The following is a 12403-nucleotide window of genomic DNA, read 5'->3' as shown; positions in this document are numbered from 1 at the left end:
CTAAAAACCTACTTTGCTCTTTCAGCTTTTCGTAACTCTTCCAAACGAGCTTCTTCAGCTTTTCTCATTTGTCCAATTCTAGCTTCTTCTGCTAGCCTCTTTTCCTCATCTAATTGTGCCTGTTTCTTCCTTCTTTCCTCCTCCTCTAGTCTTGCCTGCTCAACTTTTAGTTTATCGGCTTCAAGCTGCGTCTTCTGGGCCTTCAATTTCTCCTCCTCCAAGAGTCTTTGCTTCACAAAACGATCCTCTTTTTCAAGTCTTGCTTTTTCAGCTTCTAGTTTCACTTCCTCGAGACGCAGCCTTTCAGCCTCAAGTTTGTCATGCTCGTTTTTGAGGTGCAATTCTTCTAGTCGCCTAGCTTCTTCAGCTTTCTTAATTTCTTCTTCTAGTTTTTTGTTTTCAGCCAATCTGCGGGTTTCATCTTCAAGCCTTGCTTTTTCAACTCTTTTACGTTCTTCCTCGTCAAGTTTGCGTCTCTCTTCTTCGGCCTTTTTAGCGTCTTCGAGGAATTGCAGTTGCTGTTGCTTCAATATCTCCACCTCTAATTTGGCAGCTTCAACTTTTTTTGCTTCTTCCAAAAGAATTGCTTGTTGTTCTTTTCTCTTTTCCTCTGCAAGTCTCGCCTCTTCGGCAAGCCTTTCTTCTACCAGTCTAGCTTCTTCTGCTAATTTAGCTTTTTCTGCTTTAAGCTTTTCTTCAGCTAGACGCTGTTCTTGTGCCAATCTAATTTCATCAGCTTTCCTCTTCTCTTCTACCAATCTCGCTTCTTCAGCAAGTCGCTTCTCTTCGAGAATTTTTCTCTCTCGGGCTAAACGTTCCTCCTCAAGTTTCTTAGCTTCTTCAGCTCTTCGAGCTTCTTCTTGTTCCCTTAATAATCGTTGCTTCTCTTCTTCAGCGGCCACTAAGTTACTGGATAGCTGTACGAGCTCATTGCTGATTGATGAAAATGATTCAAGCATTTCTTTGTTGCCTACAATAACAGGAGCGTATTTGCTTTCATCGGAACCATACATATCTCGAGCTATGTTGGAGATTGTCTGGATTCTTTGCTGCTGCCTTGACTCGCCTGGTTGGAGGAAAGACTTGATTTCTTGGAGGAGTTGATGGGCCTCTTCTGGCTGTTTTACTGTGGTAGATTTTCGGGCTATTACTACCAGAAGTTTGCTGCCTTCTCGGAACCAATCATTAGCCTAGAAGAAAACGTGGATGAATTATTTTTTATGAAGAAAATACCTGACGCAGCTTGCCTCTTCAACTAACTGGAAATACATTACGTTCTTGTCCAAAACATTCTTAGTATCCTCAATTTTTTCCTTAACTTCGCTCCATTGAGTCTCAACTTCATTCATTTCGGTCTGAATTCTTGAGGCCTCAGTTGGGCATTCTTGCAGCAGATTTTCTCCCAAGTTCTTCAGTTTAATAACTCGCAGCTCTAGTGTCTGAAAATGTTAAAATTTAGTAACCCTTTTTTAATTCTGACTAGAGCAATACCTCAGTTACTCTGGTAAACTGTTTGAAGTTGTCACAAGCGGCTTTTGAGGCGCTCAGGGACTCTTCGCTCTGAGTGCGTAGCTCTGTAATTTGATTCTGGACTTCCTTTATCGTTTTCGTGATTTCTTTAGTCTCTTTGGTAAATTCGGTGACCATTTTGTAGGTCTGTAAAATTTGCTGTCTCTCAATGAAGTTGTTTTGGAACGCTGATTTCCTGAGTTGTAAGACGTGTTGAAGTTTTACCGCATCTTGTTGTGCAGCCTCAGGAGGTTCCTGTATAAAATGTTAGTTTTTTGGGTGTTTTTAAAAGGAACGAACTTACTTGGTTTCGGATCCTTTGCTCGATTTGCTCGCACTCAGTCTGAGCAAATCTGAACCGTTCGATAATAGTCTCTTTGGCAACTTCCGCCTCTCGCAAAACTGCCTCAAGCGCCTCAGAATTTGCAGGCACCTCAATGCTTTGATTATTGTATTTTTCAGCTTTTTTATCGATTTCTTCCAGATTTTTGAAGTATCCAATCAAAACCTAATATTGAAGTGACTGAGATTTGAAATATGTAGGCAAAAATAACGTACCTGCAGCAAAATTTGATATTCAGAAGCAATTTCCACCAACTTCTGGCTCAATTCATTAAGCTTCGCTTTTATGCTTAAAGTTTTTTCATCTGCAGCTCCAGCTTTAGCCACCAGTTCCTCAGCACTCTTAATCTTCTCCCCTACATCAGCTTGAGCACTCCGTATATCCGGAAGAACGCTTTCCAATTTCGCCTCCAAATGCTCGACAATTTCATTGGGGTTTGTTGAAGGAGTGGTGATCACTGGGTAGAGTTGGGAGTTGAGCTTGGATACCCAGCTTATAGTCTGGAACAGTTTTATAGCAACATTTCCAACCATATTTTTAGCTTTTATTTAAAATAGATAGTGATAATGGAATACCAAAATTTTAGGTGAGCGAAGAATAATAGTTTGTCATGAAGGTGGGATTGAGCAAGAAATTGAGCAAGTTCGTGGATGAACATTAATCTTGATGGAATTGAGCGGTAATTTCAGTCAAAAATTTACCTTAGTACTTTCTGCCATTGTTTTTTCCAACTTGACGAGAACTTCACGTTTTTCCACCACTTGATCGCGGAAAGTCTGCCACGATTTGGTCACATTCAATTGCCTTCCAGAAAGACGTTCCAAGATGGACTCGACGCACTTTCGGGCACGCTGGGTGTCGAGATGCGGCTCCGAGATCTGGAAATAAGGAGGGGTATTTTTAGATATGAAGAATGGAACCGAGGGAAATGAAATTTATGGCAACAGGAATACTTAGTCACCTAGAAATAGCTTCGATTTAATTAATTTCAAACAGTCGCAGATGGGTGACATTCAAAGTGCACTTTAAGTCTCGACTTCCTCTACAAAATCAGATTTCTCTACATTCAGAGCAATGAAAAATACCCACAAATGGTCTTAACTCACTTTTAACCAGTGATATATAAGATCGGTGGCATCTATCCCAAATAATCAAATTTCAACGAGTTGAGGGAAATTATCTAAAAAACGCGAGCTTCACCGGACATTGGTCTATTATTATCGGACGTACATCGGCTGGATGTCACAAACCTAAACTAGCCGCAACTACGAGACCCAGAAAACCAATGAAAAGATGCAGATATCAGTAAGACAAAATTTTAAAATAGTTATCGGCGTGGGAGCTTTTTTGTGCAAACAGCTATTTAAATCGATTAGATTAGCGCTATATTCGACAGGGTCAGTTAGATAAAAAATGACCGCTTCTCGGGAACATTATAACTTGGCTGGCTGTTGAGGTAGTAGGAAATAGGTCAGAAATTACTAGAAATACATCCAGGAAAAACGAGTCTTCCAGACGAGTAGGACTCGAAAGAAACGCTCAAATGCTAATTAGATCCCGGAACGAACGGCTCTATTGAATTTTTTTGCTTCTTATGAAAACATAACCACCTCGACTATTACAGAACAAAATTCGCAAATAAAAAATCTAGACCTCATAACAATTTGGAAGGAACCGGGGATTGTAAATAAATACAATTCAGTAGGCACATTGCCAGGATATCCTGGTTGGATCAGTGCTATTCCTGGCACCCACTAATGATTCTCCTGTACATAACTCAGTAGCGTTCCTGTTATTATTCAGAAACGATTGCGTTAAATCGCACATCAATCTGCGGTCGACCTCGGTGGTCCAGTTCCCGAGATAACAGAGTCTCAAAGTGATTTTCTTTGGGTTCAGCTTTTCCCTGTGAATGAACACACCATGCAAGTATTTAAAAAAAAAAACTCTTTCTACGCCTCTTAAGTCGGTTGTAATGGAACATGATCATAAAAGTGAAATGGCTGGAAGAAGTTTATCGTTTTCGCGCAATGTAAATTGACATAAACAACCTATAAGTCTGAAAGTTAATAATAGAATGCTCCCCGGAACATGGCTACTGGTGCCGAACAATGCAAATTTCATCCATTCCGTATAACTTGTGCGTGCACGTGTCCTCCATATATTATTAGTTTAATAACCATACTGTTATATATAATAAATAACTGCTCGCGGTTAGCTACGTTTGCTTTGCGACGACTTAGGAACTCGAGTTAAAAACGTTTTGGTTTAGATTTTCACATTAGACGAAACCTACTGAAGATGAAGTAACTACGAAATCAAAATCGTGAACTAATTAGGCTTCCACTAAAGTGCCTTCAACTACTGAAAATGGAAAGACAGTGAGACAAGGAGCGGAGAGAGACATAGAGAGAGAGAGAGAGAGAGAAGCAAAGGAAGGAAGGGAAAGAAAAAATAAGGGTGGAAGAGCTGGAATGCGAGAGAGAGAGGGTGGAAAAAAGGAAGAGAGGGAAGGGGGAGGGAGGAACGTAGAGAGGGAGAGAGGAAAAACCCCGAAAAAGAGGAAGGAAAATAGACATCTGAAAGGATCTACGTCCTGAGTGCGAATTAGTCAACATAAAACCTTATAAAAAAAAATCTGAAAAGCGGCTTTTAAAGAACATGTGAATCTGAAAACATTAAAATCGAGGAGATAAAATAAAATTATAAAATGATACGTGCTAAATAGACGCTGAATGAAAAGAAATCTGACTTCATGAAGTCGCTACTGAAGAATCACCTGAAGATTTAGTTAACCGAGCACATTAAACTTAAGTCGCCTGACGAAGAATTTCCTGAGTTACCTGTGAATGAAGACGAGCTGTAAAACAAAGAAGGCTCAACCGTGAAAGGGGAAGTGGTAACGAGTAAGAAGATGATAAAAAAAATACTAAAGGCAAACTTGAGAAATCGCTCGTAGAAAAATGGGAGGTACAGTGAACGAACCAGTTAAAAAAGACCAAGTTCCCGATGAGAACAAACTAACGGAAATGAAGAAAGGAGGGGATAACCTGCCACTGTTCTTGCCCACGAACTCAAATGAATCATGGGAACCTACAAAAAAAACTTTAATAAAACTGTATAATACATAAATGAAGAATCTCTAAGGGTAAAGAGCAGACTAACTGGTATAGTTCACGCAAGCTGAAAAAGTACCCAGTAAGGAGATGATCAGGATCAAAGACTTCAAGGTACACTCCAAAGGTTTTCAAATCAGATCTGGAAGTTGACGACTTGGAGTAGAAGAACTTGGGGAGCATCGACCAGCGATTATGCAATTGAAAACCAAATAAATGAAATATAACTAAAACCAAATGGAATTGTTGTTAATATTGAACATGCGACAACCCACATGGCTCATACATTTATATGGTTTTCGCCTGCACATAATGTTCATTGCTTCGTGGCGTTGAACGAAAGGAACTGTTGATTTGGATAAATTTTTTTATATTCATAATTCAAAAAATATATAAAAAATCAATACTTTTTGGGAGGTGAATATAATCAAAAAACATATGTAGGGGGCTTACATTATCAGCACACAAGATCCGTTTTTGGAAATAAATTCGTTTAATCGTTGGACGTGGGTTTGAATGGAGATATTTGCCAGGAGAAATCAATATTCTAAGGGAAATTTTTCTGCATACTTACGAATTCTCTTAGCCAAGAGATAGGTTTGTTAAACCTTACAGTTCGTGCGCTCTGTTGCACATATCTTAGAATTAAATGTTAAGCCCCACACCGCCTCTAAGTAATAATATCAAAATCCTTCTAGCAGACAAACATAACGCTACAGTTATAATGGATTGTGCAACCTGTGAGCACGAAAGTGAGGTTTTTTTAAATCAACTCCAGACCTTCTCAAGATCCTCACCAAATGAGCGGATGGGGGAAAAACGCGATCAGCTAGTCTCCTGTACGTGTACGTCGCACTATTTATGAATATCAAGTAATGGATGTAGACGTAGTGACTTTATGACCAATGTCACTATATGATCCTAACTTCAATTCTACTGGTCACTATTTTGTAGTAAAATCTTCTCATCACGCAATGAAAAAATCGGACTTCGTTACGTTCTTTACTTACCGTATGAGACTGATTGATAAATGTCAGTCCTGTATTCTTCGCGGACTGATAATACGGAACCAAAGATTCGAATTTTTCTTCTATTGCCCTCATCGCATCTTCATCTACCACATCTTTGCCCCTCAATGACTCCTCCAAAGCATCCATTTCACTTAAAAAATTCAGACGTCCAACTTCTCCTAAAGCAAACCTTTTGTAAATACCTATTAACAATGTCTGCCTCCATGTGAAACTTGACATAAATCCTGGCCAAATCCAACCTATTCTCCAGCAAGCCCTTCAGCTTCATCCACCTATTGTGCAACCCTTCTACTTTAGAGTCCACATCCCTTCTTTGGCTATCTTCTAAGTACTCCAAGATGGGAGGCAGGGTGAGCAAAATCTGATTAATCTCATTTCCTTTGGTCTACAAAATTCCATTAACTTCCACCAAGTTATTATTAAGTTAAAGGAGAATTTTCACCTGTAGATCACTTTGCAAATGATAGTGCAGCTGTAGAAAATCTTCGGCCATCTTCAAGTCACCTCCCATATCTTGATGGCCTTGCAAGAATGCTTCGGCAATGGTAACCAGCCAGTTGTAAACTTCATCGTGTCTCTCTGTGAAGTTGTTGAGCGCAGCACTGATTCTCTTGTTTTCCTCTCTATGAGCAGTGCACAGACTAAGCAGAACTATCTTCATGTTTTCCAATTCTTCTACCATTTTCTTCACCCCTGAAAGTTTTCTGTATAGATGCGATGTAACGGATTATGGAAGAAACCTGCCTTCGCTTTCTCCAGAGTGTCCTGCAACCTGGATTATGCTATATCCTTCAGCGATAGGAGCAGCAGTTGATTCTTCAATAGTCCTGGCACATTGCGAATGCAATTCGGCGAGTTTCGGAGAATTTTTTGATAGTTCTGAAGTTTTTAGTTGAATTTCCAGTTGATCTAGCCTAGTTAGCACCTGCAAAAAGAACCTCTAAATTGTGATTTGACTCAGGAAAGGAAAACCTACCGTCTGAGCCGTTCTGAAAAATAAGATGACCCTCTCCAGAAGGGACTCTCTATGCTGCAAGTCCGATAGATAATCTGAGGTAGATGATAATACTATATAGGCTTTTTGAGTGGCTTGTTCGCCAGCAAAACAACCTGAAGCCAGGAGTTGTTCTGTAGCTTTTGTGATTTTGAGAGTTCGCTCTTGAAGCTGCTGAGCTTCTGGGAGGAGCTTTTTGTGTTCGTGAAGTAATAGTTCTGCACTAGAGGAGGAGTCACCTAAAAGTTAGAAACAATACGAGAGTGAGTGACAATTAAGAATTTTATTATGGATAAAATAGAAGCCTAGATAAGGGTTTCTTTAGGTTTGTCTGGAGAGATGGGCGGATGCTGGAATTGTCCTGAACACTACAAAGACTTGAAAAATACGTAGGGAATTTAATCTCAACCTAACTATGCCGAATAATTCTGCCCTGCCAGCGATAAAAGTGTTAAATGTCAAATTTAATGTTGTGAAAACCTCCATTTTCGAATTCCCCACCTTGATGCCATCAAAATCTCGCTTTTCCTTAATAAAACATCTTGTTTTTTTCTTTTTACTTTTAAATCCTTTAATCAAAGGGACTATTGTTAGTTCATATCTCCCTGTTCATATATCTCAATGTTTTGAGTCACAGAGCTTCAAAAAGGATTTGGCACAGAAACCATCTAAGTTGAATTTTAGCATAAAATTATCTCTTACTGTTTCCGAGATAAAGAGCCTCAAAAACAGTTCACGCCTTTTATCGCTGTCAAGGCAGAATTTCGAAATTCTTTCTTCATCTTCTTGCCTAATTGACTGCTATGTGACAATAAATTCCTCCTCTTCTGCAATATATCCTCCAGCTCCTTTAAATCAGCTGCCAACAATGCTAAAGCTAAGCATTGCTCGAGCTGAATTTTTCTTCTGTTAAACATCGTCTCCAGGACCTGCCTCTTTACGTGCAGATCATCCAGCCATCCCTGCACCTGCGAGATCGCTGAAGAAACAAATCTTTCATTAACTTTCTTTTCTTTAAATGAAAAAAACCGACCTTTGTTAATAGAAGATCGTATTCGGTCGGGTCTCGAATCGAGTGTGCCTTCGGCCCCTAGTTCTTTGAGCTTGCTCAGAAGAGTGTTCCCAATTTGCAGAGTCCCCATTAAGCTCTCCAGTAACGACCTGAATCGAATGATTTTAGTCTAAGCAGTTTCTATAGGCAAAGCTCACCTCCTCATCTCATGAATGTTCCCCAAGAATGTCCTCACAGCCTCAATTTCCGCAGGCACATTCGAAGCTGCACAAGCTTGTTCCAGGGAGTCGTTCTTCTCGAAGAATTCTTGGGCTTTGGTGTGGTACTGCACGTTAAGATCTAGAATAAGCTGCACAGAAGATGTTTTGATAATTACAATGTTGCGATCGCGAATCCAACTACCTTTCGCAATTCTAGAGTTGAGTTTATGTCCCTCCAGGCTCTACCGAGGGACTCTGCCATAGCCGCATATACTTCAGCCCTGGGTCTTTGAGTGGCAATAAGCTGGTCTGCCTGTCTAAGCAGCTCTTCCACCGGACTTTGCTTGTTCTGAAAAAGAACGAAGATTATTGCTTCATAGCACAATGAAGCGTAAACCAAATAAATAAAGGAAAACGGTTAACCCACGCATCGGTGGTACGACCAGAACGCCCACCGGGTCCTTCGCTTTATTATAGGTTTTGCTTTCGTTCGGGGAATGCGATTTTTAAGCTCAGACCAGAGAAGGCTTAAGAGCTTTTGAATATCATGCAAATTACGTGCGCTGAAAAAGACATGAATCCGCTGATAAACTGCTCGAAAATGATGAGCTAAAACGAAACATTGTTTAGGTAATGAGTAAGGTAAATACTCTTAAAACCAGTGTCGCAGATGTACATATTCCGAAGGTGTTAAAACAAGCTCTCAAGATGTTATGAATATCATTAGCAAACTAGTCAAAACAAAACCGGCAATTTGCATGAGGCCTGCCTAAGGCAACAAGGAATAGCTAACACCGATTGATAAATCGAGGACTTTTGCGGAATTTCTAGGAAAATTGATTCGAAAATAATCTCTGAAATATAAGCCAGCTATTTCTGTAAATTGAAATATAAATATTGCATGGTTTGGGATAATGAAACGTTGAACTATGTTTATTTGAGATCAAATAGCAACGTTCAAAAGTATAAACTAAGAATACCGAGATTTGTTATTTGAATTCGCTACGTGACGAAAAATTGTTTAGATGTTCTCATGAAAGTTCTATAGACCAGGAAGAATTGGTACCAAACTTAGTTGAACCACCTTTTGAACGAAACTAGAACGAACCTTTAAATTTGCGAAGACAACACCTTCTTCAGGGGCTAAAAGGTCCACTTTAGCGCCTTAGTCAACATTGCAGTATTACTTACTTGAAGTTGTCGTAAAACTTCATTGTGCGCCTTTTGTAGTTCCAGTGCTTCAGGAAGTGTGTTTCCGAGGGTAGTCAGTTCTGGGGTGATTTCGAGAATTTTCAAGTGAATCCAGTCTCCGCACTGAAACAACGATGTTTTGGTCAGAAACATTGCTTCGACGAGGTTAATTCTGATTAATAGATGTATCGTGTCTGCTATTACTAGCTTTTTACCAGCTACCTCTAATAACTTGTTATTTTCAAACCAAAAGGTACTCGTTGCGGTAAATCACACGGAAGGGAACTCAATAGGGGATGCAACGGCACACTCAGAAGTGAATTCAGATCTACAGCTCCTTAAAAATAAAATTATTAGAGGCAAAATTAAGCCATTCACTGTTACATCAAGCAAAATTGGAATTCCTACAATAAATGCTCAAATTGGGCTCCGGTTCAATTTGACAAGAACTCAGTCGTTCTCGAAGTCTTTGATGCAATTATCTAGTATTACCTCTGTCTGATTCTATTTGATTTCTAATACGTAAATCATCTAAACTTTAAGGTGTATTTCTATAAACGAAACTTTGAACTAACCCAAAAAAAAAATCGCGAGGCCTAAGGTCTGGAGATCGTGGCGTCCTTTTTATTGCGCCTCTTCTACCAATCCGTCTCTTAAGAAAAATCTCATCAAGGGACCACCACACAGTCATAGCATCATGTGGTGTTCCACCACCTTATTGAAACCGAATATTACTGGCTACTTTTGCCGGTTTTTTCCAGGAAAAATTCCATCGACCGATGGAAGTATTTCGTTTTGCACTGAGTGCGAGTGTGATGTATTGTTTAAATTCCCTTCTATGGAAAATGGCCCGATGAACTGGTGACCGATTCTACTCATCCATGCATTGAGTTTTTCGTGGATGTCGTGTGTGCAGGGTCTGCATCCCATGAGGATTGTTTTTAGACCAGTAGAGACGACTAGGCCGTTGAATAGGTCCATTTAAGGAAAACGTTGTTTAACCCGAAAATAACATTCTGTAAAAGAATATTTTATCCTGAATGCCTTTTTCTCACATCAATTCGCAAAATTCCATCCTGTGATTAAAATTCTCACGTGTTAACTTTTAGGTGAGAGAAATTTTATGAGGATGAAATTTTTCCCGTATTGAAACATTGCTTACTAATTTTGCAGACAAATTACAATGCTGGTAGCCTGATGGGGTTCCGATCGATAGATAAAGAATTTCTAGTGTCTTATCGTCACCAGTTACTCCTCGAAATCTTTCACATTTTGCAGCAGCTTTCGCACTTCCAGTTTTTTCATATGCTAACTTTGGTAGGTGCCTAAGGATTGAACTTAACTCATAACGAATCCTATGGAAACCAAAACATTTTGTATGGAAGAAATTGTCTACAGTAAAGACGATTTGGGATTTTTATGTCATTTTGTCGTTTTTGGATCCTCGCTCAAAGTTCAATGAGAATAGATTGCCTATCTAAAAAGCCAAGATTAGAACTTTTAATATTTTTAGAATATGGATTTTGTTCCCTTTTTTTCAAGGAAAGTGGAAATCCAGTCTGAGTGTACCGTTGTATCCCTTGTTGAATTACCCTTGGTATGACATGTTATTATGGGTATCTTTCCAATTGAAAGTAAAAAATTAGTAAGAGCAGCTGGTTAGAGGTGAAAAATTTGAACATGAAATAAAATGCATCAAACGCCTTTTTTTAGATTAAATTGTACGTGTTTGAGCATTTTTAAGAAATATCAGGTTTATGAAAGCTGTAAACGCGTTGCAATACTTTTTGCAAGCACTGTATGCAAATAGTACATTATCTATCAAGAAGCTTTTAATACTCGGGGAAAGCTTTGCTAAATGATTAAAGGACGCTCGAGTCCCTAGGTCCACACATTATATTTTATCTCTTGAAATATAACAAAAATTAGACAGAAATCGCGTTTCTGGCATTATTTTTTGGATAACTGGAACGCTGGAAGGACCAGGCGTTTGGCCAAATATCTATGCTAAGTGCTAGGCCGGTAAGGACGACTTGCACATCTACCAAAATGGATAATACGGCTTGATTTCTTTCTACGAGAAAACCTTGGTACCGCCCCAATTTGAGGTAAAATAATTTGGAGCTTAGACGATGGGCCTAAAATCACAGTTTCCAAGAGCCCACATGCGAACTGAAATTCACAAAAAAAATGTTTGAATCCCCAAATTTTGCCAGAAATTCACGTTTTCGACCATTGTCCTTGGGAATTCTAAATGTTCCCTATTAGGATCGCCATTCGCTCATTGACAAGCCTTTGGCAGCAATTTCCCCAAGTTCCTAGAGAGATCAGATTTTCCAAACTCCTCACATCCCACTCGTCTATTTTGGATCAAACCAGATGCACCATCGCGGTTCAATACGGGTCAGAAATAGCCCTCATTAAATCGGCTTATTTTTAGTCGATGACCTCGTGCAATTTTCGGTTTACATAAACGAATTTGGCCTAAATTTGTTCTCGAATATAATAATCAGGAGTTTGTTCGAGTTTGACGTACAAGACCCTCCGGCAAGTGTTCAATCATGCAGGGGCCAAGCCGCTCTTGTATAATATGCATGAGATGTTGAATAGCGCTAATTACTACAGTTATGTGAACGACCTTCCTGCTATGACTTCAGCAAATACCTGGAGTAACTCAGTTTATGGTCAAGTCGTTTTTCACCTATGATAGTGTACGTAACCGTCCCCTTTCGGGTATATTGGCAGGGACCTATTAGCATCTTTTAATAAAGCTCTCCCTGCATTACTTAAATGTTTCTTCGTTTTTCTGCTTATTTGCAATATCAATTAAACCGACAAATTCTAGCCGATTGCTTGATGGCCGATTATCTCCAAATATGGTCAAGAATCTCACCTCGCGATTTCTAGACTGCTTCTTACGTAAGCTCTTCTTTCGTGTTTCGTAACGCAGTTCGAAATTACACTGCGGTACCTATCGACGTTCACAATTATGATTGTTTGAATCAAA

The 12403-nt window shown here is 39.4% G+C and overlaps 1 protein-coding gene across 1 annotated transcript in view; it reads right to left on the bottom strand.

Moving 5' to 3' along the window:
* Positions 1 to 12403, bottom strand: part of LOC136344957 (titin-like) — a 156383-nt gene that overhangs the window by 122549 nt on the left and 21431 nt on the right. Inside the window, exons 17-32 of the mRNA XM_066292892.1 lie at positions 9397 to 9519; positions 8408 to 8554; positions 8203 to 8354; positions 8027 to 8154; positions 7784 to 7972; positions 6976 to 7232; positions 6744 to 6924; positions 6442 to 6692; positions 6182 to 6384; positions 5979 to 6129; positions 2554 to 2730; positions 2068 to 2352; positions 1814 to 2017; positions 1492 to 1764; positions 1248 to 1439; positions 13 to 1190 (exon numbers count right to left, since the gene is read on the bottom strand). Coding sequence (XP_066148989.1) covers positions 13 to 1190; positions 1248 to 1439; positions 1492 to 1764; positions 1814 to 2017; positions 2068 to 2352; positions 2554 to 2730; positions 5979 to 6129; positions 6182 to 6384; positions 6442 to 6692; positions 6744 to 6924; positions 6976 to 7232; positions 7784 to 7972; positions 8027 to 8154; positions 8203 to 8354; positions 8408 to 8554; positions 9397 to 9519 — 4091 coding nt within the window. The remainder of the gene's footprint in view (positions 1 to 12; positions 1191 to 1247; positions 1440 to 1491; positions 1765 to 1813; positions 2018 to 2067; positions 2353 to 2553; positions 2731 to 5978; positions 6130 to 6181; positions 6385 to 6441; positions 6693 to 6743; positions 6925 to 6975; positions 7233 to 7783; positions 7973 to 8026; positions 8155 to 8202; positions 8355 to 8407; positions 8555 to 9396; positions 9520 to 12403) is intronic.

Source organism: Euwallacea fornicatus, chromosome 18 (genome assembly GCF_040115645.1).
Source record: "Euwallacea fornicatus isolate EFF26 chromosome 18, ASM4011564v1, whole genome shotgun sequence".
NCBI lineage: Eukaryota > Metazoa > Arthropoda > Insecta > Coleoptera > Curculionidae > Euwallacea > Euwallacea fornicatus.
The sequence above is the reverse complement of the archived record's forward strand: the minus strand, read 5'-3'. Positions and strand labels throughout refer to the sequence as shown.